Source organism: Panulirus ornatus, chromosome 2, assembly GCF_036320965.1.
Source record: "Panulirus ornatus isolate Po-2019 chromosome 2, ASM3632096v1, whole genome shotgun sequence".
Taxonomy (NCBI): Eukaryota; Metazoa; Arthropoda; class Malacostraca; order Decapoda; family Palinuridae; genus Panulirus; species Panulirus ornatus.
In genome coordinates, this window is record NC_092225.1 from 77,670,281 (window position 1) to 77,693,197 (window position 22,917).

A 22,917-nucleotide genomic window follows, 5' to 3' on the forward strand; every position below is an offset into this window, starting at 1 on the left:
AATAATAATAATAATAATAATAATTATAATAATAATAACAATAATAACAATAATAATGATAATAATAATAATAATAATAATAATAATAATAATAGTAATAACAATAATAATGATAATGATAATAATAATAATATAATAATAATAATAATAATAATAATAATGATAATAGTAATGATGATAATGATAATGATATTACGGTTAGGGAGTACCGACATGTTTTCGTAAAGTCGTGTGTTTGTAAAGTCCCAGACTGCATCATCTCCAACAGCCTCACACACCGCCCAGTTATGTCATCATCTCCATGGTTTCTCTACTGATAACTCGGGACTCGTACTGTGACCTGCCTGATTGTAATCCAGCTCCCGCAACACACACTGGAGGGAGCGCCCACCAGGAAACTGTTCCCTCCATCACTCATTTCCTGCTTGGTGAAGCTTAGAAACGTGACCTACATATCCATTTCCTATGGATACCTTCACTTGGACATGTGCATCATTACCTTACTGGTAACCTTGATAAACAAGCTTGGCAGACTTAGTGTAACGGTCTTAGGTAACGGTAACGTTTTTATGTAACGGTGAAAAACGATTCTTTTTTTGGAATTACCAATGTCACATTGTATTCTATAAATTGTGATGAAACTTAGAATTCATTTTGCAATTCTGTAAATTGTACATCTCTCATCATAATGAATTTTCTCTTATATTTTACTATGACGGGAAGATGACCTATGACCCCAAGGTCCTTCGGCCCACCTTTGACCTGTGATATCTAATAGTGGACCCACTTGGGCCTATTCATCAACTACCCTGTGTTGCCCTCACCTCACGTTCTGTACTTGTTTGATCATATGAATGATAATTTCCCTATGTAACCACTAGCATCACATTGTGATTAAGATCAATGGAATTTTATACATGTGTCCTCTGTCATGTGTTGTGCCTTGACTTGGGCCATCATGGCCATTCCTCCCTCACTGAGAGGACAATGACCAGCTGGTTCTCTGGTACCCACTCGGGCCAACATACAACCTATATATGACGATGTATTGTACTCTCTGTATATTCACTACTTGCCTCATCCACCTTCCTCTACACATGTGCACTTCGCTAAAGCTGTCATTTAAATGCTTTGTCAGTGGGTGACTGCACAAGAAACGGATGATGATAAGATAATCACATTAAATCTTCATTTATAGTAACTACAGACATACCAGTCTTCACGTCATTTAATCTCATCATTTCATGTTTGTATGACGCAATGTGAGGCGTGTTGCGCAAACCCACTACCCAGTGCGCGACCCACAATTACTCTTAGTCATCTGTTATGTAATATGATTACACCACCACACCCTGCTACACCACCACACCCTGCTACACCACCACACTCTGCTACACCACCACACCCTGCTGCACCACTACACCCTGCTACACCACCACACCCTGCTACACCACCACACTCTGCTACACCACCACACCCTGCTGCACCACTACACCCTGCTACACCTCCACACTCTACTACACCACCACACTCTGCTACACCTCCACACTCTGCTACACCACCACACCCTGCTACACCACCACACCCTGCTACACCACCACACTCTGCTACACCACCACACTCTGCTACACCACCACACCTTGCTACACCACCACACTCTACTACACCACCACACTCTGCTACACCACCACACTCTACTACACCACCACGCTCTGCTACACCTCCACACCCTGCTACACCAACACACTTTGCTACACCTCCACACTCTGCTACACCTCCACACCTTGCTATACCTCCACACCCTGCTACACCTCCACACTCTGCTACACCTCCACACCCTGCTACACCAACACACTTAGCTACACCTCCACACTCTGCTACACCTCCAAAACCTGCTACACCTCCACACTCTGCAACACCACTACACCCTGCTAAACCTCCACACCCTGCTATACCTCAACACTCTGCTACACCTCCACACCCTCCTACACCTACACTTCCTGCTACACCTCCACACTTTGCTACACCTCCACACACTGCTACAACTCCAAAACCTGCTACACCTCCACACTCTGCTGCACCAACATAACTTGCTACACATCCACACTCTGCTACACCACCACACTGCTACACCACCACTACACTCTGCTACACCTCCACACTCTGATACATCTCCACACCCTGCTACACCACCACACCCTACTACACCTCCATACCCTGCTACACCGTCACACCCTGCCACAACAATACACCCTACTACACCAACACACTCTGCTACGCCTCCACACTCTGCTACACCTCCACACCCTGCTACACAAACATACCCTGCTACACCACCACACCCTGCTACACCTCCACGCTCTGCTACACCTCCACATCCTGCTATACTACCACACCCTGCTACACCTCTTCACCCTGCTACATCACCACACTCTGCTACACTTCCACACTATGCTACACCACCACACCCTGCTACACCTTCACACTCTGCTACACCAGCACACCCTGCTACACCTCCACACCCTGCTACATCATCACACTCTGCTACACCACCACACTCTGCTACACCTCCGCACTCTGCTACATCAACACACCCTGCTACACCACCACACTCTGCTACACCTCCACACTCTGCTACACCAACACACCCTTCTACATCTCCACACCCTGCTACACCACCACACACTGCTACACCACCACACTCTGCTACATCTCCACACTCTGCTACACCTCCACACGCTGCTACACCAATACACCCTTCTACATCTCCACACGCTGCTACACCACCGCACTCTGCTACACCTCCACACTGCTACTCCTCCACAACCTGCTAAACTTCCGCACTCTTCCACGCCACCCCTCCCTGCTAAACCACTTCACTCTGCTACACCTCCACACTCTGCTACACCTTCACACCCTGCTACAACTCCAAACTCTGTTACACCAACACAACTTGCTATACGTCCACACTCTGCAGCACCTTCACACCCTGCTACATCACACACTCTGCTACACCACAACAGTGCTACACCTCCACACTCTGCTACACCTCCACACCCTGCTACACCACCACAACCTGCTTCACCTCCCCACCCAGCTACACCTCCACACTCTGCTACACCACTACACTCTGCTACGTCACCACAACCTGCTTCACCTCCATACCTTGCTACACCACCACACCCTGCAGCACCACCACACCCTGCTACACCACCCCACCTTGCTACACTTCCACGCCCTGCTACACCTCCGCACTCTGCTACACCACCACAACTTGCTACACCACCACAACTTGCTACACCTCCACACCCTTTTGTACCACCACACCCTGCTACACCACCACAACTTGCTACACCTCCACACCCTGTTGTACTACCACTCCCTGCTACGCCACCACACCCTGCTACACTTCCACACCCTGTTACATCATCACACTCTGCTTCACCACCACATTCTTCTTACACCACCACACCCTGCTACACTTCCACATCCTGCTACACCTCCACACTCTGCTGCACCACCACACACACCCTGCTCCAGCTCCACCGCCTGGTGTACCTCCACACCCTCGTTCCATGTTCTCTTGCACGTTGCATAAGTTGGCTGACTTGATTGATCTGATGTGTGCCGGTATCTCCAGCCAGGTTATTGTGCACCCCAGGCGTGAGCGCTAGTGTGAAGGAATCACAAAGTTCGGAAAGAGTGTTTGTCAGATCCCAATAAGATATCCATTCCATAGTTAGTTATGAGATTGGTTCATTACGTAGGTTCGGTTACTTGTATAGAGTATCGCCAGTATTGCTTCATAACGTCGCTCGAGTAATCAGTTTTTCTCACTGCCCCACCATTCCCACTGCTATTACTCCAATGTAAACTTCTCTGACCCTTTCACCACGACGGCCCAGGTGCTGAATAATGAACGCCAATTTTCCAATACGTTGCCATGAAAATGTTTGAGGTTTTGTTTAATTTCCACGAATATATCCTCTCGTTCAGTCACACTTCTCATTTGCGACAGTATCAAACTTAAGAATTACTTGAACACTTTTTCCCAATTGGCGGATTGCAAATGATATTCTCAATATCCACGGTAGTATACGTATGAAGACAACATCTGGTGATGATGGTGGTGCATCAGTCCCACTTATCTTCGTGTGTTCACTGACATGCTGGTGCACAAAATTTTCCTCCATACGATCGAGAGATTTGTACTTCCCTGTCACCGAGACTCTTCCCCCATTAGTACTTTGCCTTCTTTAAGAAGTAATGTTTAACTACCTCATGTACGCCCCATCCTGATTATTCTTTCATTGTTCTCACTGTGTATTTGTCCTGGAACGCTAAAATTCTTTTGAGGATTATATAACATTAACGTCCTATCCTTCCTACAGTTATCCTTCCCATTATGTATAGTCGTAATGGCTCATTTGCTACCGTTTCCTGAAACTTGAGGTCATCCCTTACCAGGAGTCATTCCATCTCCTCCTTTTGCCGTCCCTCTCCATCCTCACTATCATGTACCCCTCTGGACAGAAAACGTGAGATCTCACCTCTTTAGTAAGCTGCACCTCCACAACTCCCAACGATGCATGGTACGTTTTCTCTTGCACGGCCCTTGCATTCCAGCTCTTTGCAACTTGCATCTAATCCATCAGCTTACAGTACTCTCGGTGTAATATTACCATCAGCTGGTATTCTTGACCTCTCTACAGTAGTGTTCTCTTGCCTCATTTGATGTCTTCCGTTTTTCACCTCTTGACTTTATTTTTTGCTTTATGCCTTCTTCCCTCGGTCTATCACGCTTAATGAATGCTCCACTGAAGTTCACCTAGTTTAAGGTTCTTCTCTGACGCCTGTCTGGTCGGCAGTTTCTTGTCCGCTTTGGTCGGAGATGGTGGACAGGTTCTTCGGAATAAGGGCCTCTTGGTAGGTGGTGTAAGAAGCGCTCAGGATGATTCTGCACGCCCTTTTCTGTATTCTTTCTAGCTGGTCCCTCAGGTGTTGTTGTTTGCGAGAAGGACCAGGGTGGGGAGGCGTCCGTGAGCTTAGGTAGAATAAAGATGGTATAAATATTCCTGAGCTCAACTGGTGGGACGCCTAGTGATTTCAGTCAACAGAGAATGTACATACGGTATGAGGAAGATTTGATGATAGTGATGACACGAGTCCTCCGCTTTAAACCGTCGTCTATTGTGATACCAAGATGTTTGAAGTCTCTTACTACACGGAGGATATCAGGACCTAATGTGATGTCAAAGGGCACCTAGAATGATGAGTAACCGCTCAGTCTTGGTGTAGTTGATGGTGACGTCGTTGGCTTTAGTCCATTCCTGAATGTTGTTGTTGTTGTTGTGTGTGTGTGTGGTGTATTTGTTCATATTTCCACAACATTAAGGGTCTCCCATGAGTCTAGGTAGCTACCCTCCCGGCTGTCCACGGTTACGACACGCACTAGGAAAAGTACTGTCTGAGGCCGTGGTTGCTGGTATATAGGTGTATACTTCACTGTATGTACTGAGTTTTGAGTTGATTATGAGAGTATTTATACCGCTGTACTGAAACTTACGCTCAACACATACAATCTAGACATACTGCACGGGCAACATGGGATGGTGTGCACCTTGGTGGAGTGGTCAGTAGCACAGCTGTTGCCCTTTTGATTCAGTGATCCGGGTAGTCGTCGCTGCGTAGGTCGCCCAGCTGTTCATCGGCAGATAAAGCTGTACCAGCTTGGGCTGGGGTAAAGCAGCACCGCTATGGCAGGCGTAACCAACCGAAAGCTGACCCGGCTCGAGTTACCCCCCCCGCGGTATCCATGTCCTGAACAGGCCTAAGAAGCCCACTAGGAGGCGGGGACATTCTCATCATCACACAGGTTCTGACCCCAGGCCCGCCGGCGTCTTCGTCTCTTCTGTACGAACCATTTTGTACAAGGTGCGGTTCAGCCTGATATCTTCCGAGTTATGTATGATTTACTTTTCTCAGAAAATGGGCATGTTTATGCATTTTGTTTATTCTTATCGACACATTCATAAATCAAAATTATAAAGTTTTTAAGAAATATTTGTTCAAAGAGTAGGGGTATATTGGACGTCACTCCCATGGGTGCTACGGATGTGCATGTGAGGTTCCTTGAACCGTAGATGGTCAATGTAGGACGCTTATGGCAGTTAGTTATATATGTTACCCTAGAGTGGGCCATATACAGGGCTTGACTGGGAGTGGTCACCTGTACCATACTGCTGAAAGGCTAGTATAAGTGTCTTCTGTTCTGCCAATATTCCCTTTTTCTTTCTGGTAATTGTGTAGGTTATTGACGTTTCCTTTTCCCTCAGAGGACGACGTAGGAACCAAGAAGAACAAAAGCGTTTCTGGACGAGGCACCGAGGTTGATGAAAGTGTCGCCAGGGTCAATGGACGTGAAAGTGACCAAGGTATTCAAGCCAATGGACGGGTTGATGGAGACGCAGCAAATGAATGTGTGGCTAAGGATGACCCCTGGAGAACTGACAACGCTAACAAGGAAGGCTTCCACGTGAGTGACCATACCAACAACAGCAGCCTTAACACACCAGATGATGATGATGTCGAGAACAACATTTTCAAGTCGGGTGATCACGCCAGCCACAGTGGCCTCAAACTTGCTGATCACGATAACTTCAACCCTACCCATCAGAACCAGAAGAACAACGCCAACATCGAGGTTCATATCCTGAACGGCAGTCTTAGAACCCCTGAACACGTCGGGAACGGTGACACGGTACATCACGACGTCCTCAAACCTGAAGAATGTGTTCGGGGAAGCAGCTTAAATGGTCATGGCGAGCACAACAGCGTTAAAACAAATGGATGTGTTGAGGATTGCAGCGTCAGGGTGAATGATGACGTCACCAGAAGATCTCGGGCGAAGGGGCACGTCCAGTGTGATGAGGCGTCCCAGGGCATCAACGATGATGACAGCCCAAGGCTGTCCACAGGTTACGACCCGACGCAGGAGATCATATTCCCACCTGAACTGAAGGTTTGCCAACGTCTCTCTCTCTCTCTCTCTCTCTCTCTCTCTCTCTCTCTCTCTCTCTCTCTCTCTCTCTCTCTAAAGCCTTTCGACTCAATTTGTGACACAAGGGGTGAATCCATCTCGACGTGTGGTAAGCATACCCAAGTTTCAGAGAGCTGTGTTACCTCAGTATGATGTATCATTTCCACATCATGCAGTTTGTAGTAGTCAGAGTAATATGATGCCGTGTGTGATTACTGGAACAACTACTACCTCTCCTCGGATGGCTTGTGGTCAGCCTTGATCCTGGCCGGGATTAGTCTGTGTTCACAATGCTCATCTTCCTCTCATCATCACTGCGTCTTAACTATACCCACATCTTCACCGTCAAAGGCAGTGTCACTACACTGTCATCTCTACACCATCAGTACCATTGACTTTTGAACCAACAATTGAAGGTGTGGTTTGATGTTAGTATTTTCCCGACACATACAGACGCACGCTCACAATACTACCATCAATGAAGTATATAGATTATTTCAGAATTACTGATGCCAGAGTAACAGATGGTCATGAACGATTTGATAGGTCTGTAGTAGCATTATATTACGTTAGGTATATACAGATCATGAAGAAGCCAGCAGGTCCGTATACAGACATTATAGGAACAAGAATGATTGTATGTACAACTGATGTGTGGACCAGCAGGGGAGGCCGGGGAACAGGTGCCACTAGTGTACCACTGGTGTGAACTGACAAGCAGGGGAGGTTGGGGGAGAGGTACCACTAGTGCACCACTGGTGTGAACTGACAAGCAGGAGAGGGTGGGGGAGAGGTACCACTAGTGTACCACTGGTGTGAACTGACAAGCAGGGGAGGTTGGGGGAGAGGTACCACTAGGGCACCCACTGGTGTGAACTGACAAGCAGGAGAGGGTGGGGGAGAGGTTACCACTAGTGTACCACTGGTGTGAACTGACAAGCAGGGGAGGTTGGGGGTGAGGTACCACTAGTGAACCGCTGGTGTGAACTGACAAGCAGGGGAGGTTGGGGGAGAGGTACCACTAGTCTACCACTGGTGTGAACTGACTAGCAGGAGAGGTTGGGGGAGGGGTACCACTAGTGAACCACTGGTGTGAACTGACTAGCAGGAGAGGTTGGGGGAGGGGTACCACTAGTCTACCACTGGTCACGTGTTACATGTGGAGGGGGACTGATCGGCCAGGGTAGAGGTGGTGTGTTAAATCACAACTTCTATCACTAATGTGGTACATCACAGCCGATCTCTGACCAACCACAGGTCAGGGGTGGAACAGTATTCCGCTCTTGGTATCATTTCTCTAATGCCGTGTGTGTGGTGTTGTGACGACAGATGAGCAGCCATCTAGACAGGCAGACGCTGATGTACCAGGGACCACGGGTCACCTACTGGCGACCCACTACCCTCGCCCACCTGCTCACCCTCAAGCACCGCCACCCATACTCCAAGATCATCGTCGGCAACACCGAAGTGGGTAAGTTGGTGGTGAGGCCCAGGCCAGGCTGTGGCTAGGGTGTAGGGTAGTTGTGGTGTAACAGAGAAGCTATAGGTTGAGATGGGGCAAGGCTGTAGCTAGGGTGTAGGGCAGCTAAAGTGTAACAGGGAAGGTGTTGGCTGAGGTAGGGCTAGGCTGTGGGTACAGTGTGAGGCAGGTAGATGCTGCAGGAAAGGTGTAGAGTGAGACTGAAGTAGGGTTAGGGTGTTGTACTGGGGGAAGTGTAGATCCGGGGGTAGCATGGTAGGTAGTGGGTGAAGCTGAGGCAGAGCCTGGAGCAGGGCAGCCTTGGATCGGGCGAGGGGCGACGGGGCCATCTAGGGTAGAGTAGGGGAAAATGGGGGCAGCCTGGGGTTGGATAGGGGAACATGGGGCAGCCTTGGGCTGGATAGGAGAAGGTGGGGCATTCTGGGATTGGATAGAGAAGATGGGGCAGCCTGGAGTTGGATAGATGGGGCAGCCTGGGGTTGGGTAAGTGGAATTGGTCCAGCGATGAAGAGCAGACGTCTCAACCACGTATGACTGTCAGTTAATACCTTGAGTAGGACGGTACGATGCTTGGGGATGACGGTTCGACTCCTGAGTATAATGGTATGGACTTTGCCTTGACCGTTAATGGTCATACCTTAGGGTCTCATTGTCTCGGTCAAGGGTTGGGTCGTTCGTCTCCAGTGTCGAACTTTCGTGTTCAGGGGCTAAACTACTCACAAACACTAGAGTGTGAGATGATAATTCACGTCTCTTTCTCAGGTGTTGAGGTCAACACCAGGAATAAATTATACCCGATCCTGATCAACCCAAGTAAGGTGTCCGAGATGACTCGAGTGTCGCTGGTGGAGTCAGGTCTGGTGATCGGCGCCTCCGTCACGCTCAGCACACTGCAGAAGACTCTCCAGCACCAGGTCGACACACAGCCAGGTCAGTGTTGAGCAGTGGACGTGTGATTTGCTGGAAAGGGAGAATCAGGGCTGGAATCTGGCGCCTCTGTCACTCTTACTATTGTACATGTCACTTTTAGGCACTAGATGCACGCTCAGCCAGCTCACCCTGGGCCGGTGCTCTGATTTCAGGGTCCAGGAAGGTATGTTTTGAAGCCTCTTTCAGTGATAGTACCTGTTACAGTTATCGGAGATACTGTTATGTCCACATTTGTTATTCTGGGGTTGTTACAATTACTGGAGTCTCCACATATGTCACTCAAGGGTGAGTATCATAAAGAATGTTGTAGTGAAATCTTGGTGTCCCAACAACAGAAATGCACAGATCTCATAGAAGCGTCAAACGCACTACGTGGGCGGGTACGGCACTACAAAGGAGGAAGTGAGTGAAGCATTAGTGATGGTAAAGAAGAGAGAAACTGGAGATATGTATGGAATGGTGAGTGACATGGTGAAGAGAGGAGCTGACGCCATAAAGCATGCCAGGCAGACCATGAGACATAACACACCATGAAGCACGCCATTTAGACCTTGGCACATACCCCCATACACTAGGACACTTACAGGATAAGTTTGAGTTCCAACTCAGGCTAGAGACTCGATTGGTTAGTCAAGTTTTTCAGTGTATCATTCAAGAAGAGGTGCGTAAGGGCTGACAGGATGCAGATTTCTTGCCATTTCTTTTTAAAGGGAAGATGGACAAAAGTGAGTATGCCTAGTAAGGTGAATGGGCGAGTGAAGAATGAGATTGTTGGACTGCATTTAGAATCAGACCGGAGCGGAATAAAGCGGCTTCAGGAGTGGTTGAGGATGTGTGGACTAAGCGTCTGTTTTAAAGAAAATTGTGTGAGAAATACTTTGTGAAAGAGAAAACTTTGTTTCTGTCATTTATAGTCTTGAAGAATGCGCATTATAAGGTTGACAGATGTACTCTGAGGAAGGTGTCTTGAATACTTCGTCTGGGAGGTATGCCACTAAATACAGTGACGAGTTTTATCGGGAGAGTAAGGAATTTTTGCCAAAAGGGAGAAGGGTGAGTTGTTCTATGTGAAGGTGTTTCTACGTCAAGGGTGTGTAGTGTTACCGTAAGTTCATGGACAGGGTGGTGAGGGAATTACAAGCCAGGGTCTTGGAGGTGGGGTGTTTGGGAAGTGAGTCATTTGCCGCTTGCAGATGACGCGGTTCTGGTGGCAGACTCGAGAGAGAAACTCCAGAAGCTGGTGGGAAGAACGTATGTAAGGGAAAAGTCGAGTTCTCATATGAAGAAAAGTAAGGTAATGAGGTGCACAGGGGCGAGGCAATAGTTGTGGCGTGGGTTGGATGGGGAAGAACGGGAGGAATAAGGTGTTTTAGGTACATAGAAATGGACTTGGCGGCGGGTGAAGCCATGGGAGATAAAGTGAGTCATGGGATGGCAGAGGGAGCTCCAATCGCAAGTGCATTAAAGAGTGGGTGGAATGAGAGGCCACTGTCTGCCGAGGAAAAGACGAGTATTTCTAAAGATGCAGTAGTCATGACGGTGTTGTATGTGTAGAAGTTACCTATGTCCCCTTTGCCTTTATGCAATGGCCCTCACGATGGATCCGCCATACCTCAGGCACCTTACCATTATCCATACATGCAATGAAACTCCTAACTAAGCGATCAACAACATAGTCACCCCCTTTCTTAGTACATTTAACAGCAATACCATCCATTTGCCAGATTTGAGCTTTATCTCTTCTCTCTTCACAAAACACACTTAGTGACTCTCTCGCTTCGCATACCTCCCTGTCCCAAACACAATCCATCTGCTGCCCTTGCATCAGACATTCAACAATCCTTCAAAATACTCACTCCATCTCACCTCATCACTCCCTGTTACCACATCCTCATTTGGCTCCTCACAGATATTTTCGTTTGTTTTCTTGCATCCCTCACACTACTGACCTCCTTCCAAATCTTATTCTCTTTGAAGTTTACTGATACTCTCACCCCAACTTTCATTTGCTCTCTTTTTCAAACCCTTCACCTTTCTTTTGAACTCCTGCCTCTTTCTTTTATACATCTCCCAATCATTTGTACTGTTTCTTTTCACGAACTGCCCAAACGCCTCTCTTTTCTCTTTCATTAGCAACTTTACTTTGTCATCCCACCACTCGCTACCTTTTCTCACCTGCCCGTCTCCAACATTTCGCATGCTACGTGCTTCTCTTGCACACGCCAGAACTGCTTCCTTAAATACCTCTCATTCCTCACCCACTCCCCTAGCTTCGTAAATTTCCACACTGTATAGAGGAAACGCTATGTCCTCGGAACCAGGAGCGTTCCTTACCTGCTTGGGGTTCGGGAACCTTGAGAGTTGAGTTCATGTGATAATTCCGCGGTGCCCGTTTTCTGTATGTATGGAAAACAGTGAGATGAGTTCATTGACTATTTCCCGATTTCGTCAGTTCAGCGGGAGGGGTATACGTCGCCTTTTTTTCAGAAAAGTTTGGTAAAGTAGTCGTTGGAATTACTTGTCTAAGTTACTAGAGGCCTTTTCCACATACGAACGTAAGGACAATATACACCTTTACTAACGGAACAATAGAGCGACTGAAGCAGCCAACGTTGACGTGCGCCAAAGTGACACACTACCACACCTAACTCGAAACAAGACACAGATCCCGAGCTGGTACACAGCTAACACTTCACGAGACCTTGAGTGAAATCACTTCTCAAGGTTCTTGGGTCTGCGGAGTGAGGGACCACTCCTATCTCTGGACACACTTCGTAAAGAGGGAAAGAATCGAAATGTAGATAAACGGGACGAGTTTCACTGCTATCAACATTATAATCCCACTGGTTCACAAAGTCCTATCTAAAACACTTTGAATTAGACAGCAACAGTTCTCGTACCCTCTGACATGGATGCAAGGAAATGCTACAGTACCAACTGTTGATATGAATGGTATTCGTAGATTATTTCTTTTCATTTTTTCTCAGCCTAGTCGTTCCTATGGTTCTGACATTGAATGACAGATGTTGCAACTTAGCATATTGCAATAGATAGGGTTCATTGATCGAGGCAATATCTTGTAACCAAGATATCTTAAGCTACAAGAACATACTGATGTACGATAACTCTCCGATAATGTACATTTTTCATTATCTTTCAGATTACATGACTCGCTCCTTCTCAGCCATTCTGGAGATGCTGAAATGGTTTGCAGGGAAACAGATTCGCAACGCAGCAGTAAGTTCCTTCATCGTTTTCGATTGTTCATGTCCAGGGCCCAGGGGTCGAACTGTTGCCTCTGTTAACCCGTTCGTCCCGCAAGAGACAATCCGGACAGACGGGCATACAGGCCAGTGCGATATGCAATCTCTGGAGATACAAACTGCCGATATCAACCAGTTAATGATACAGCGCTACATATTTTTCCTATATCTTAACACTGTGTTATATAGATGATTTCTAAGACACTAGTTTGAAAATCACACCAGTCAGCCTTACCTGACCCCAAACAGAAGGGCTTCCTCCGCTCATCTGAAACTACACTTGCCAGATGTGTATGAGTTACACACTTGGGTCTGCAATCTGGTCACTAACCAACATTCAACACACATATTCAACCCGATACTCAACGTATTACAAAAATCCTCATAGGTTGGTTGATTGGTTACTTGGGCTATAGGCCTATCAGTTTTCAGGGTCAATAGGGCCAACAGCATCAAATTATAGTCACCATCCGAAAAATATTGATCATATGAAGGAGGAGTTACCGATATTTCCAAGACCACATACTGAGCACTCTCGTTGTCTTACAGAAGAGTGGAGCTCGTGTAGTTATGGTTGCTGAAAGTAAGATCATCTGACACGGTTCTTAAGTCTTTTACTCTTGTGTGGTTTACAGATGATGATGATGTCCTGCATTCTTTTAGAATTTTGGATTCATCGTCCCTTTCGCGAAGGCGAAATTTTTCTCCTTTAAACGCTAGCATTTTTGATCGATGCTTACGCATGCTGACTGGGTCGTCTGATAATGAGATGTTCTCTTAAGTTCAGTTGATCATGCGAGTCAGCGATGTTAGTGATATACAACTTTAACTCTCTCTCTCTCTCTCTCTCTCTCTCTCTCTCTCTCTCTCTCTCTCTCTCTCTCAGTGCAGAATGCTGGTGCAGCTCACGTCCGTCTGCCGACGGTTTGTTATACGCATGCATGCCTGTGCCAGGCGTGGCTTCGTACCCTTCGCACAAGGACGCATAACTCCGCAGGGTTACCACCAGGAACAGCAGCAAGTGCAGACGATCGCTGCGGGCCGGCCCTCGTCAGTGTCATCATGACTGTTAGCGGGAAGGAGGAATGTATAAACCAAGACTAAATATGACCTCCGTCCGCGGGTAGGGTCTTGCTACTGTCTCATAAGCTGGGTGAAATGCCGCAGACATTTGTGGTATGGCTCCACTATGACTTCCAGGCCTGGGACACTTTCTCAGAGTTGTGATTTTTTTTGCTACACAATAGTTCTCGCTTCAGTGCATTATTGTGGGAACTCACGGGAATGATTAGCGGAAGATGCTACGCGTCGTTGGGGTCTCGCGAAACTTAGCATTATGTTCACACACACACACACACACACACACACACACACACACACACACGTATTCCCTGCGTGTCGTAGAAGGCGACTAAAAGGGGTGGTGGTGGGGGGATCCTCCCCTCCAGTTTTTACTTTTTCAAAAGAAGGAATAGAGAAGGAGGCCAAGTGAGGATTTTCCCCTCTAAGGCTCAGTCCTCTGTTCTTGACGCTACCTTGCTAATGCGGGAAATGTCATATATATATATATATATATATATATATATATATATATATATGTATGTATGTATAACTTCTCTACATATAACTTACCTTATGATAACATTTTACCTAACAAACCTAACCTAGAGTTTATTTTCAGAGTCTCGGAGGAAACATCATGACCAGTTCGCCCATCAGCGACCTCAACCCCGTCTTGGTGGCTGCCGGGTCATCTCTCACTTTCATCAGCCTTCGTGAGTCCTGACCAACTGGTTATGCTACTACTGACCCTCCTGACACTGTCTACACTATTACTAACCTTTCTCATCCGCTCTATGTCTGTCCTGGGTTCGCTATATGTCTGTCCTGGGTCCACTATATGTCTGGTCCACTATATGTTTGTACCGGGTCCTTGCTTCGTATCCACTATAAGTTTGTCCCTAGGTCTCATTTGGTATCCAATACCTGCAGTACTTTTTCTGCAGCCATAAACTTATAAATCTTACTAGGGATCGTGTTAACCTGATGAATATTATCATTGATTTATAATGGTCATAGTTGTAATAATTCGCACGTTCGTATGCCATTGGCTTGTGGTCACAGTATCGTCAACAAGGAAGTTACACACCTACAACTGATGTATCTAGTCATACCATATAAGAATACAGTATATGTTAATGTAAGCAAATGTCTGAGTCATTCAGTGTATAATACAAGGAACATTGCATCAGGGACAGCGACGGTACTCAGCGACACCTATTCGAGGCGAGGGAGGGTGGGCCGTGATCGTAACAGCCTAGGAGAGATCTGGCTGACGGTATAGCGAGGCACACTGCCACCGCAACACTTCACAGACCCTCAGATTATCTGCTGTCTGGCCTAACGTCCCTTACCATATTATTGTGCTTTTTGTAAAACAAACATTACTAAATACAGTGTCTTTCTGAGAGGAAAAGCCGCTGATCCATTAACCCTGAGAACATACAAGGTCTGCAAGGTTTATCTCTGGACCACAACAATAGGAACGTAAGTCTGTTCAACTTTGGGTCAGTTCTGTAGATGACAGAGAACGAACACACACAAAAGTCTGATTTACCTCAATTGATGTGACGGCCAAATACTGCCAACTGGGACTAGAAATGTTCAGTGTGGATTTCAACAACCACTAGATCGAACCAGAACGAGTTGTTCTAACAACATAACACAGGGGCTAAGTAAATAAAAGAAATAACAGAGGACAGTTCACACCCAAAAGAACAGAATGGAAAACCATTAGTCACTGTGAGTTGTAAAGAACATTCTTTTACTCTCAAAAGCAAGTGTGGCCAGGTGGACACCATCAAGATTCAACAAAACCAACCAAAAGTCCTCAAAGACCAGATGCTGGAAAACCTCATTTAAACCCCACAACAGATGCGAATCGGAATTACTGTTATTGTGGCCTACGCCGTGGAGGAAAGAAAACAAACCCTGTCACCCATCGCCATAAGTAGACCCACTTACTAAATTAGAATAACATAACTGGAGAGACAGTCAGCCATGAGTTATCCATGAAAAAAAAACTTTGGATTCCCTGCTAGACCAGCCAATCAAGGCAAATGCCTTGGGCGAACGAAGGCTGACACTCGACACCAGCCACAGGACGAGCAGTAACCGCATTAACCACAAGGATTCTCATATCAACTCATTCCTACGGTCCTGGAAACCATCAGCCAACCACAGATGTGAGCACCTCTGAGGATCAGTATAAGTACATGGAGCCACCTTAACAGATTTACACAGATAATCCAACCACCGTGGCTATGCTACCAACAGCCACAACCCTACCTGTAACAATGGCACGAGAAGTACACACACAAAAACAAAAGCATGAGGTGAACATTTTCAGCAATGGAAGATATGAGGGCCACTGAGGGTGAACCCCGCTCAAGTTCGAATCCTGGTCGCGGCACTGTCCACAGTCCACCCAGCTGTTCATCTTTCTCTATGGGCTGGTCGATAAAGTGGGTACCTGGCTTACGTTATGGAATCCATGTGTGGCGTTAATGAGGTGGCCTTGAGTGGCACATTCATTTGCAATCAGCAAAACTTAGAAAATCTGGCAAGAATATTCAGCCTTATAGAAGAGTGTATAAGTGAACAATCACATGAATTTTGAGACCACGTGGTCTAAAACCACCAAACAAAAAAATTCCAGGTCATGTTACTTACCAAAACAACTTCAGCGACCAGCTCCACAGAAGGGTAAGCGGTGCTGTAAGGACAGGCTTTCATTACAAGACATATGACGATTACCAGTACTCTGACAACCTCTCAGTAGATTTTAATGACCTCTGGATGCTGTCAACCTAGCAACCACCTTTGTTTCGCCACTCCAAGGGAGGTTTATGATGCTGAGATTATTAGGTTTTAATGGTACTTGAACCACCTTATATTATCAGCAATTAGGTTTTAATGATACATGAACCACTTTATATCATCAGCAATTTTGATACAACACATACACGTCAAACTTCCACTTTTTAGGCTACTCTGCATTCACATCCCTAAACATGATCCTTGAAAATGATACAACTCGTTACAGTATCTTTATCAGACAGTAAAAACACCTGAGGCGACCAAATGTCTATGGTAATCACAATATCAGCTAAACCAATCCTCGTCCCATGGACATAATGAGTTTCAACACAGAGCAAACTTTAAAGATGAATGATGAACTCTGATCTTCGCTGTACAGACATGGAGGGGAGGACCAATGTAGAAATAGAAGATAATTAGACACCTGGTGTGGATCTGTAGAGAAAGCAGAAGTAACAGCAGTCCCCGCCACCAAATTCCAAGACATTCGTACCCACCAGCTACCCACCAATTTTTTTTTTTTTTAGAAATCAGACACCAACATCTACATCAACGGATGTAGATACGCACTCTTCCAACGGTGTAAAGCACCATGAACCCTGGGAAGAAATCGATCAACGCTCTGGCAAAAATTTAAATGAATAGATAAAGTTATAGATGATAAATAAATAAAATGAAAAATATAACACCGACTATAATAGGAAAACACCCGAGACGATATCAAATTTCGTATTAGCAAAATGAGCGAAATAGTTGATATTTAATATACATGCGAATTCATGAACACGCGGAAAATTGTATACTATTCAAAATTACGCCTGAAGAAAACGAGGACAATTGCCAAGTCTACGATTTTGAAGAGTGAAGGAATCATTCCTTACACAGTTGTCCCATGACAGCTGCTTCGCGGTTAGAACAGACATGTTTCATACAGCCATAGACAGCCTTCCGAAAAAAGAAAAAAACACAATCAGGAAAGCGAAACAGAAAAAAGAAAAAGTCGATCACAAAAAGGCCTTCACCTCTTCATCAATATATACAACTGTATGACTGATAAATAATGCTTTCCCCCAAGTTCGCTCCCAACTTTCGTAGGCTAACGTAGACAAAAAAAAAAAAAAAGAAAAAAATCATGCGTTTCACATGTCAGTTTGACAAATTCTTCTATTAGAATTTTGAACAGGACTGTTGTATATCTGGCTAAGATTATGGGAAAAAACGTTAGCAACTGATAATAAAAAGAGGGCTAGGTTGGCGGGACGTAAGTTGAGTTCACATGACGCGGCCATCCCACCACATCTCCTCATGTTCCATCGTACACTGACAAAGACTGAACTCCTGCTACCCTAACCACAAAGGTTATCCAAAAAATGTATTTTTTAAACCGTAGTTTTAACATAAAACCTCTGGTCCAGGGTTGTAAACATTTGAGTTTTCAACCTTTTCTCACTTCGGTTTCTGTTGCCCTAAACTCATATACCGTATTTCGCACCACCTTTATTCCACTGTCAATTATTTCTACACGCGTCAAGATGTATGAGAGCATTTTTTTTTGTTTAATTTTGTTTCAGTTAAGAATAAGAATGAATGTGGAATCCTTAAGTAATGCCTGTAATGAAGTGTAATCTCGTACAATTAGGGTTACATCAGTAAGTTAATTCTTATGTACAATTTTGCTGTATGAATTATGGATGGATTTAGATAGTAAAGAAAATATGGATTAAAAACGATACCTGAAGGTTTTATCGTTCTCAGTGGGAGCGACACTCGAATTTGGCTACATTTGCAAACTGCTATTACGTATATTAGGAAAGGTAGACAAGCTCACTTGCATTTCTTCAGTTGTTTGCAATATTTCCTTCCTCGTACTTTTTATGTTGGCGAGTATGGAGAATCCTAGCTGACACAGGGAAGATGCGAGAAATTGCTGGTGGATTACAAGAGCATTTTTTTCGCTGTTTAAAGATATTCCTCCTCAACGTGTATCCAGTATGTGTCGAAGTGCTTCAATTTCAAAGTGCGATTGTTAAGGCTGCCTTTCAACTCTGTTCCTCTCTGATAGCTGTCATTTGTCTGATGTTCCTTCAATGAAGGTATTTCATAACCATTCATAGTTGTCATCGGATGTATTTGGAAAACACTGCTGAATTTTCTTCTCCAGTACTACGAGATACCCTGTAACCAGAGGTACCATCTCTTATGTAGCTGTACTGCACTCTTTTTGCCCACAGTCTCTAGAGCACTATAATCTCTTTCATAGTATTCATCTAACTTGAACAGAAGATGGTTTCGGCCTCCTTTTTGTATAGCACAATTCACCTTGTTCAGATGTTCATTAATTCCTATTATGTAAGATAACTCGGCACACCAACAGCAAAAAGATTACCCACTTTATCTTTCAAGTCCACACATATGAAGCGAGATTCTTTCTCTTTATAGTCGTCTGAATTTTGGGTAGATGATAGGGTTCACGTACTGAGACCCGATTTCTTCACAAAGCGCGAAGAAATTTCTTCACAAGAAAAAAGTAATTTGTTTAACGGGTGTTTGATTATGTCTAACTTCTTTTATGGTGGTGAAGACCGAGGGTAGATGATAGGGTTCACGTACTGAGACCCGATGATAGGGTTCACAAAACGCGAAGAAATTTCTTCACAAGAAAAAAGTAATGTTTTGTTTAACGGGTGTTTGATTATGTCTAACTTCTTTTATGGTGGTGAAGACCGAGGGAGGGGTACAGAAACACGAGAAAACAACGTGATATTTATTAAACAAGTACTGAGGTGATCTGGCTTAGGTCAAGCTGCTGCAAGTGGCACAGGATTTGATAAGAAAGTGAGATGAGCTGAGGTAGGGTGAGGTGATTTTGGCTGGTTTCCCTTGTCACTGGTGTAGATACAGGAGGTGAAGCAGACATTCCATGTCAGAGCTACGTGGATTCTGGGTCTCATGGAGCTCCTGTAAAAGGGAGAAGGCGTTGCCGATGTCCTAAGGTAGAGGACAGTTGTCCTTTGTGCAGTAGGAGGCGTGGCCATAATCTCGTTGTTCAAGCTACGTCAGGAGACAGGTGATGATGATGTACGATGGGAGTCCTGCTGAAGAGCCAAGAACCACAGCTCTCGGAAGTTGCTGCCAAAAGAGGAGCTCCCAAGAGGCTCTAGCGTAGGAGTATGAGCTTAGTCATATGACCAAGACGTGTTCGAGCACCAAAGTGGCGTGCTTATAATCTTATAGTTTCGGTGACTGGAGAGTTAGTGGATACGATTATTGTTATGAGGGTCACGATCGTTCGCCTGCTCGATACCTGGCCTACTTTCTATCTAGGTCACTTTGAATCATACGAGGTTGATGTAAGTTGCTTGATGAAATGAATTATAGCGTATCTACTGTCAATTGCTGGCTGTGAGAGAGATTTACCCACAACGTCAGGTTGCTGTCACATAGGCAAGATTTTTGTTGAAAGATATGGGAAAATGTGATAGTGCTCCTCTTCTCTCAAGCTTTTTCATTATAAGCACTAAGACAGCGGTAAGGAGCTTTCGTTAGTTGTACGTCGTGGTAGTGGGTAGGTCTACAACAAGATGTTCAGTCAAATCATGAGCATCAGTGCGGTACTTGATGGTGGTTTTAGAGTGCCAGAGGCTGCTGGAATATCAACCTGGTTATGACGTCCTGTTTAGCTAATGTTGCCTGGAGAAAGATAAGGGGATAAAGAGGCAGTTGTGAGATGCGGCTGGAGGGGCCCCAGACAGGGGACTGATCATGGTCCAACTGAGGAAAGAAAACTAGCGCTAGGCATGACGAGAACTTTCCCAAGTTTCTCGCATTTTTCCCAGTGTCATCATTTCTCTGGGTGTAGGTATAAATAAAGTATGTAACTTTTACCGTAATAGTGAGGACTGAGAGATGGGTATGAGAACACTCGTAACAAAACTATCTGCTATTGACGTTGGGAGTTGTCGCTACATCTGTAGTGATATTATTATTTCCTCCTAACCCAAATCCTTATATTGACTCAGCAACCATCGTACGAGCGCTATCTATGCAAGTTTCTTCAGTTTCCATGGTAAACTAACAGACTGAAAGGAGTTATTCATTGTATCGTTTATATCTTGACCTGATGTGGTTTCTTCTAGTTCTCGTATAATGAAAACTGACGTATTTCATGTCCATCAGTATTACGGATGAACGATAACAATTGAGCTCCCCCTACAATATCTGATGACTCGTCTGGTAGATGGCGAATCAATATTTTCTTATATTGTTTCACAGAGTTTTTTCATTATCATCTGATGCATGATTATGTCTGCTAATGGAATTTTCAGAGATGACTTTTTTATTCTTTTTCATCTCAGCTTCAAACTCTGTCTCTGGCAACACAAGCCCCAAGGATGACTGTGAACGTGCATAATTTCATCGCTTTAACAATCTACTCTGCTACATATCTATACTGACAGTCTTTACTTCTTTTTGAGCCACTGTTCCAATATATTTTCACTCTTTCTCTGCTGCATCTGAGAGATGGATGAACCTAACCTATTTGGAACTAAATACTGACTGCACGGGTGATGTGGCGCGTCGCCGCCACTAAAAGAATTTAATGTGTATTTTACTTACGCGAACTAATATTCTTTTAGCTTCATTCATAGTCCTTGTTCTTGTATCTTTTTTTTTCTGTACAGTTATTACACTATTGTCTCAATAACAGTAAAGACTCAGATTTTAGTTAACTGGAAAAGTCTATGATAATTTTCTACGGCACGCCTGGAAAACATCTGATGCACACCAAGATAGAATCGACTGCAGTCGACTTGTCTCATTCGGTTCTTTGTAGCACATTAAGTGACGTGTGCTTACCTGTCTGGTTCCAGAGGACGGGGAGCGGGAGATGGTCATGGACCAGACCTTCTTCACAGGCTACCGGCAGAACTCCGCCCGATCTACAGAGGTGCTCCTGGCAGTCCACATTCCCTTTACACAACAGGTAAAACTGGACTACCTCCAGGCAGGCATACTCATACGTCATTGATCACACACCACCTTAGATCTTTTTATTTCATAAACGTCCACGATCGGATCAGGCCAGAATTCGTCTGCAGCGAGTAGGTTATGCAACCGCCCAACACAATAACAAATCACCAGACACAATATATACGGCCTGACTCTAGCTGATTCATCAGTATATACCATGACAGCTGCTGAGAGGCCAGTTGTTACTCCTGCCTCGCTACACGTTTCATTATACATGTATCGATAATGCATTGCACATCCCTCTGTGATGGTTGTCTGATGTAGACAACTAATATATTTTCAAAACAAACGCTTTGTCAGACACATTTTGTTGGCTTACAGTAATTGTTGGAACAAATACAGACAGAAGTACTGTAGCTCGTAGGAAGTTATGTTTGCAAAAACTTCCTGAAGTTTAAAGTATATTTTGATATGATACACAGTCATGTTGTAGGCATATCGAGACAAGATATTCCCTGATTTGATAATTCACAAGTTTTGTGACCGCCAGAAATATAAACTCATACGGAGGGAATGTCATATATTTCTTGGTAATTTTCACTTGTTAGCTTCAAATCAAATCAGTACAGGCCACCTTGAGAGACCCCGTTATGAAAAAAATTGTTGCAACTGTTTTTACGTAACTTTATCGTGTGCACAGGCGGGTGGCGTGTCATGGTTTATTGGTCAATGCTGCATGCAGGAGGTATTGCATCACCCGTTGCCTCTAATCCTCCTAGGAAGTTCGTGAGTGAATAATGTACTCCACAGTCTTTCAGCTGAATCCGTGATATGCGTGTTAGATACAGTGTCATTCTAGGAGATATATTAATAGACAGCGATTTGCCAGGAAGGATACCAGTGTGATTCCCCTGCTGAACTATGTATATACCCGCTACAACTTTACTTTCGTTGTCTTACTTAAGGCGCTGTTGTTCTAATCACACTGCCTAGGTGAGTCTCCGGTCTCCCCCCCTGCTTTCCCATTTTCATGACTTTTGATATAGAGCTCGAAGTTGGTATGCAGAGGCGTTTACCTCTACATGGGACTATTAACTCGACTTCCACACGGTTGCAGTTCAACAAGAACATTACAAACTCTTCAGGCTAACCTAGTCACACTAGTACATACGTACATTGCATCATTCGAGTGAAATCCGTTTCGGGAGAAGGGACTGCTTAAGGGTTCTCAATAGTCAACCTGGGGTACATTAATCAAAGCATTTCGAAGGAATTTCGAGTTAGGAAAGATAGATTTTTATTTGAGACCAGAAGCCTTTTTCTTGTGGCTTACAGTATACTGAGATTTTGGAAAT

The 22,917-nt window shown here is 44.9% G+C and overlaps 1 protein-coding gene across 1 annotated transcript in view; it reads left to right on the forward strand.

Annotated features, from left to right (window-relative positions):
• The window catches only part of LOC139757464 (xanthine dehydrogenase/oxidase-like), a 76,686-nt gene that overhangs the window by 22,283 nt on the left and 31,486 nt on the right, over positions 1-22,917 (forward strand). Inside the window, exons 6-11 of the mRNA XM_071677992.1 lie at positions 6,336-7,021; positions 8,369-8,510; positions 9,282-9,449; positions 12,610-12,686; positions 14,394-14,487; positions 21,463-21,575. Of these exons, the coding sequence (XP_071534093.1) occupies positions 6,336-7,021; positions 8,369-8,510; positions 9,282-9,449; positions 12,610-12,686; positions 14,394-14,487; positions 21,463-21,575 (1,280 nt within the window). The remainder of the gene's footprint in view (positions 1-6,335; positions 7,022-8,368; positions 8,511-9,281; positions 9,450-12,609; positions 12,687-14,393; positions 14,488-21,462; positions 21,576-22,917) is intronic.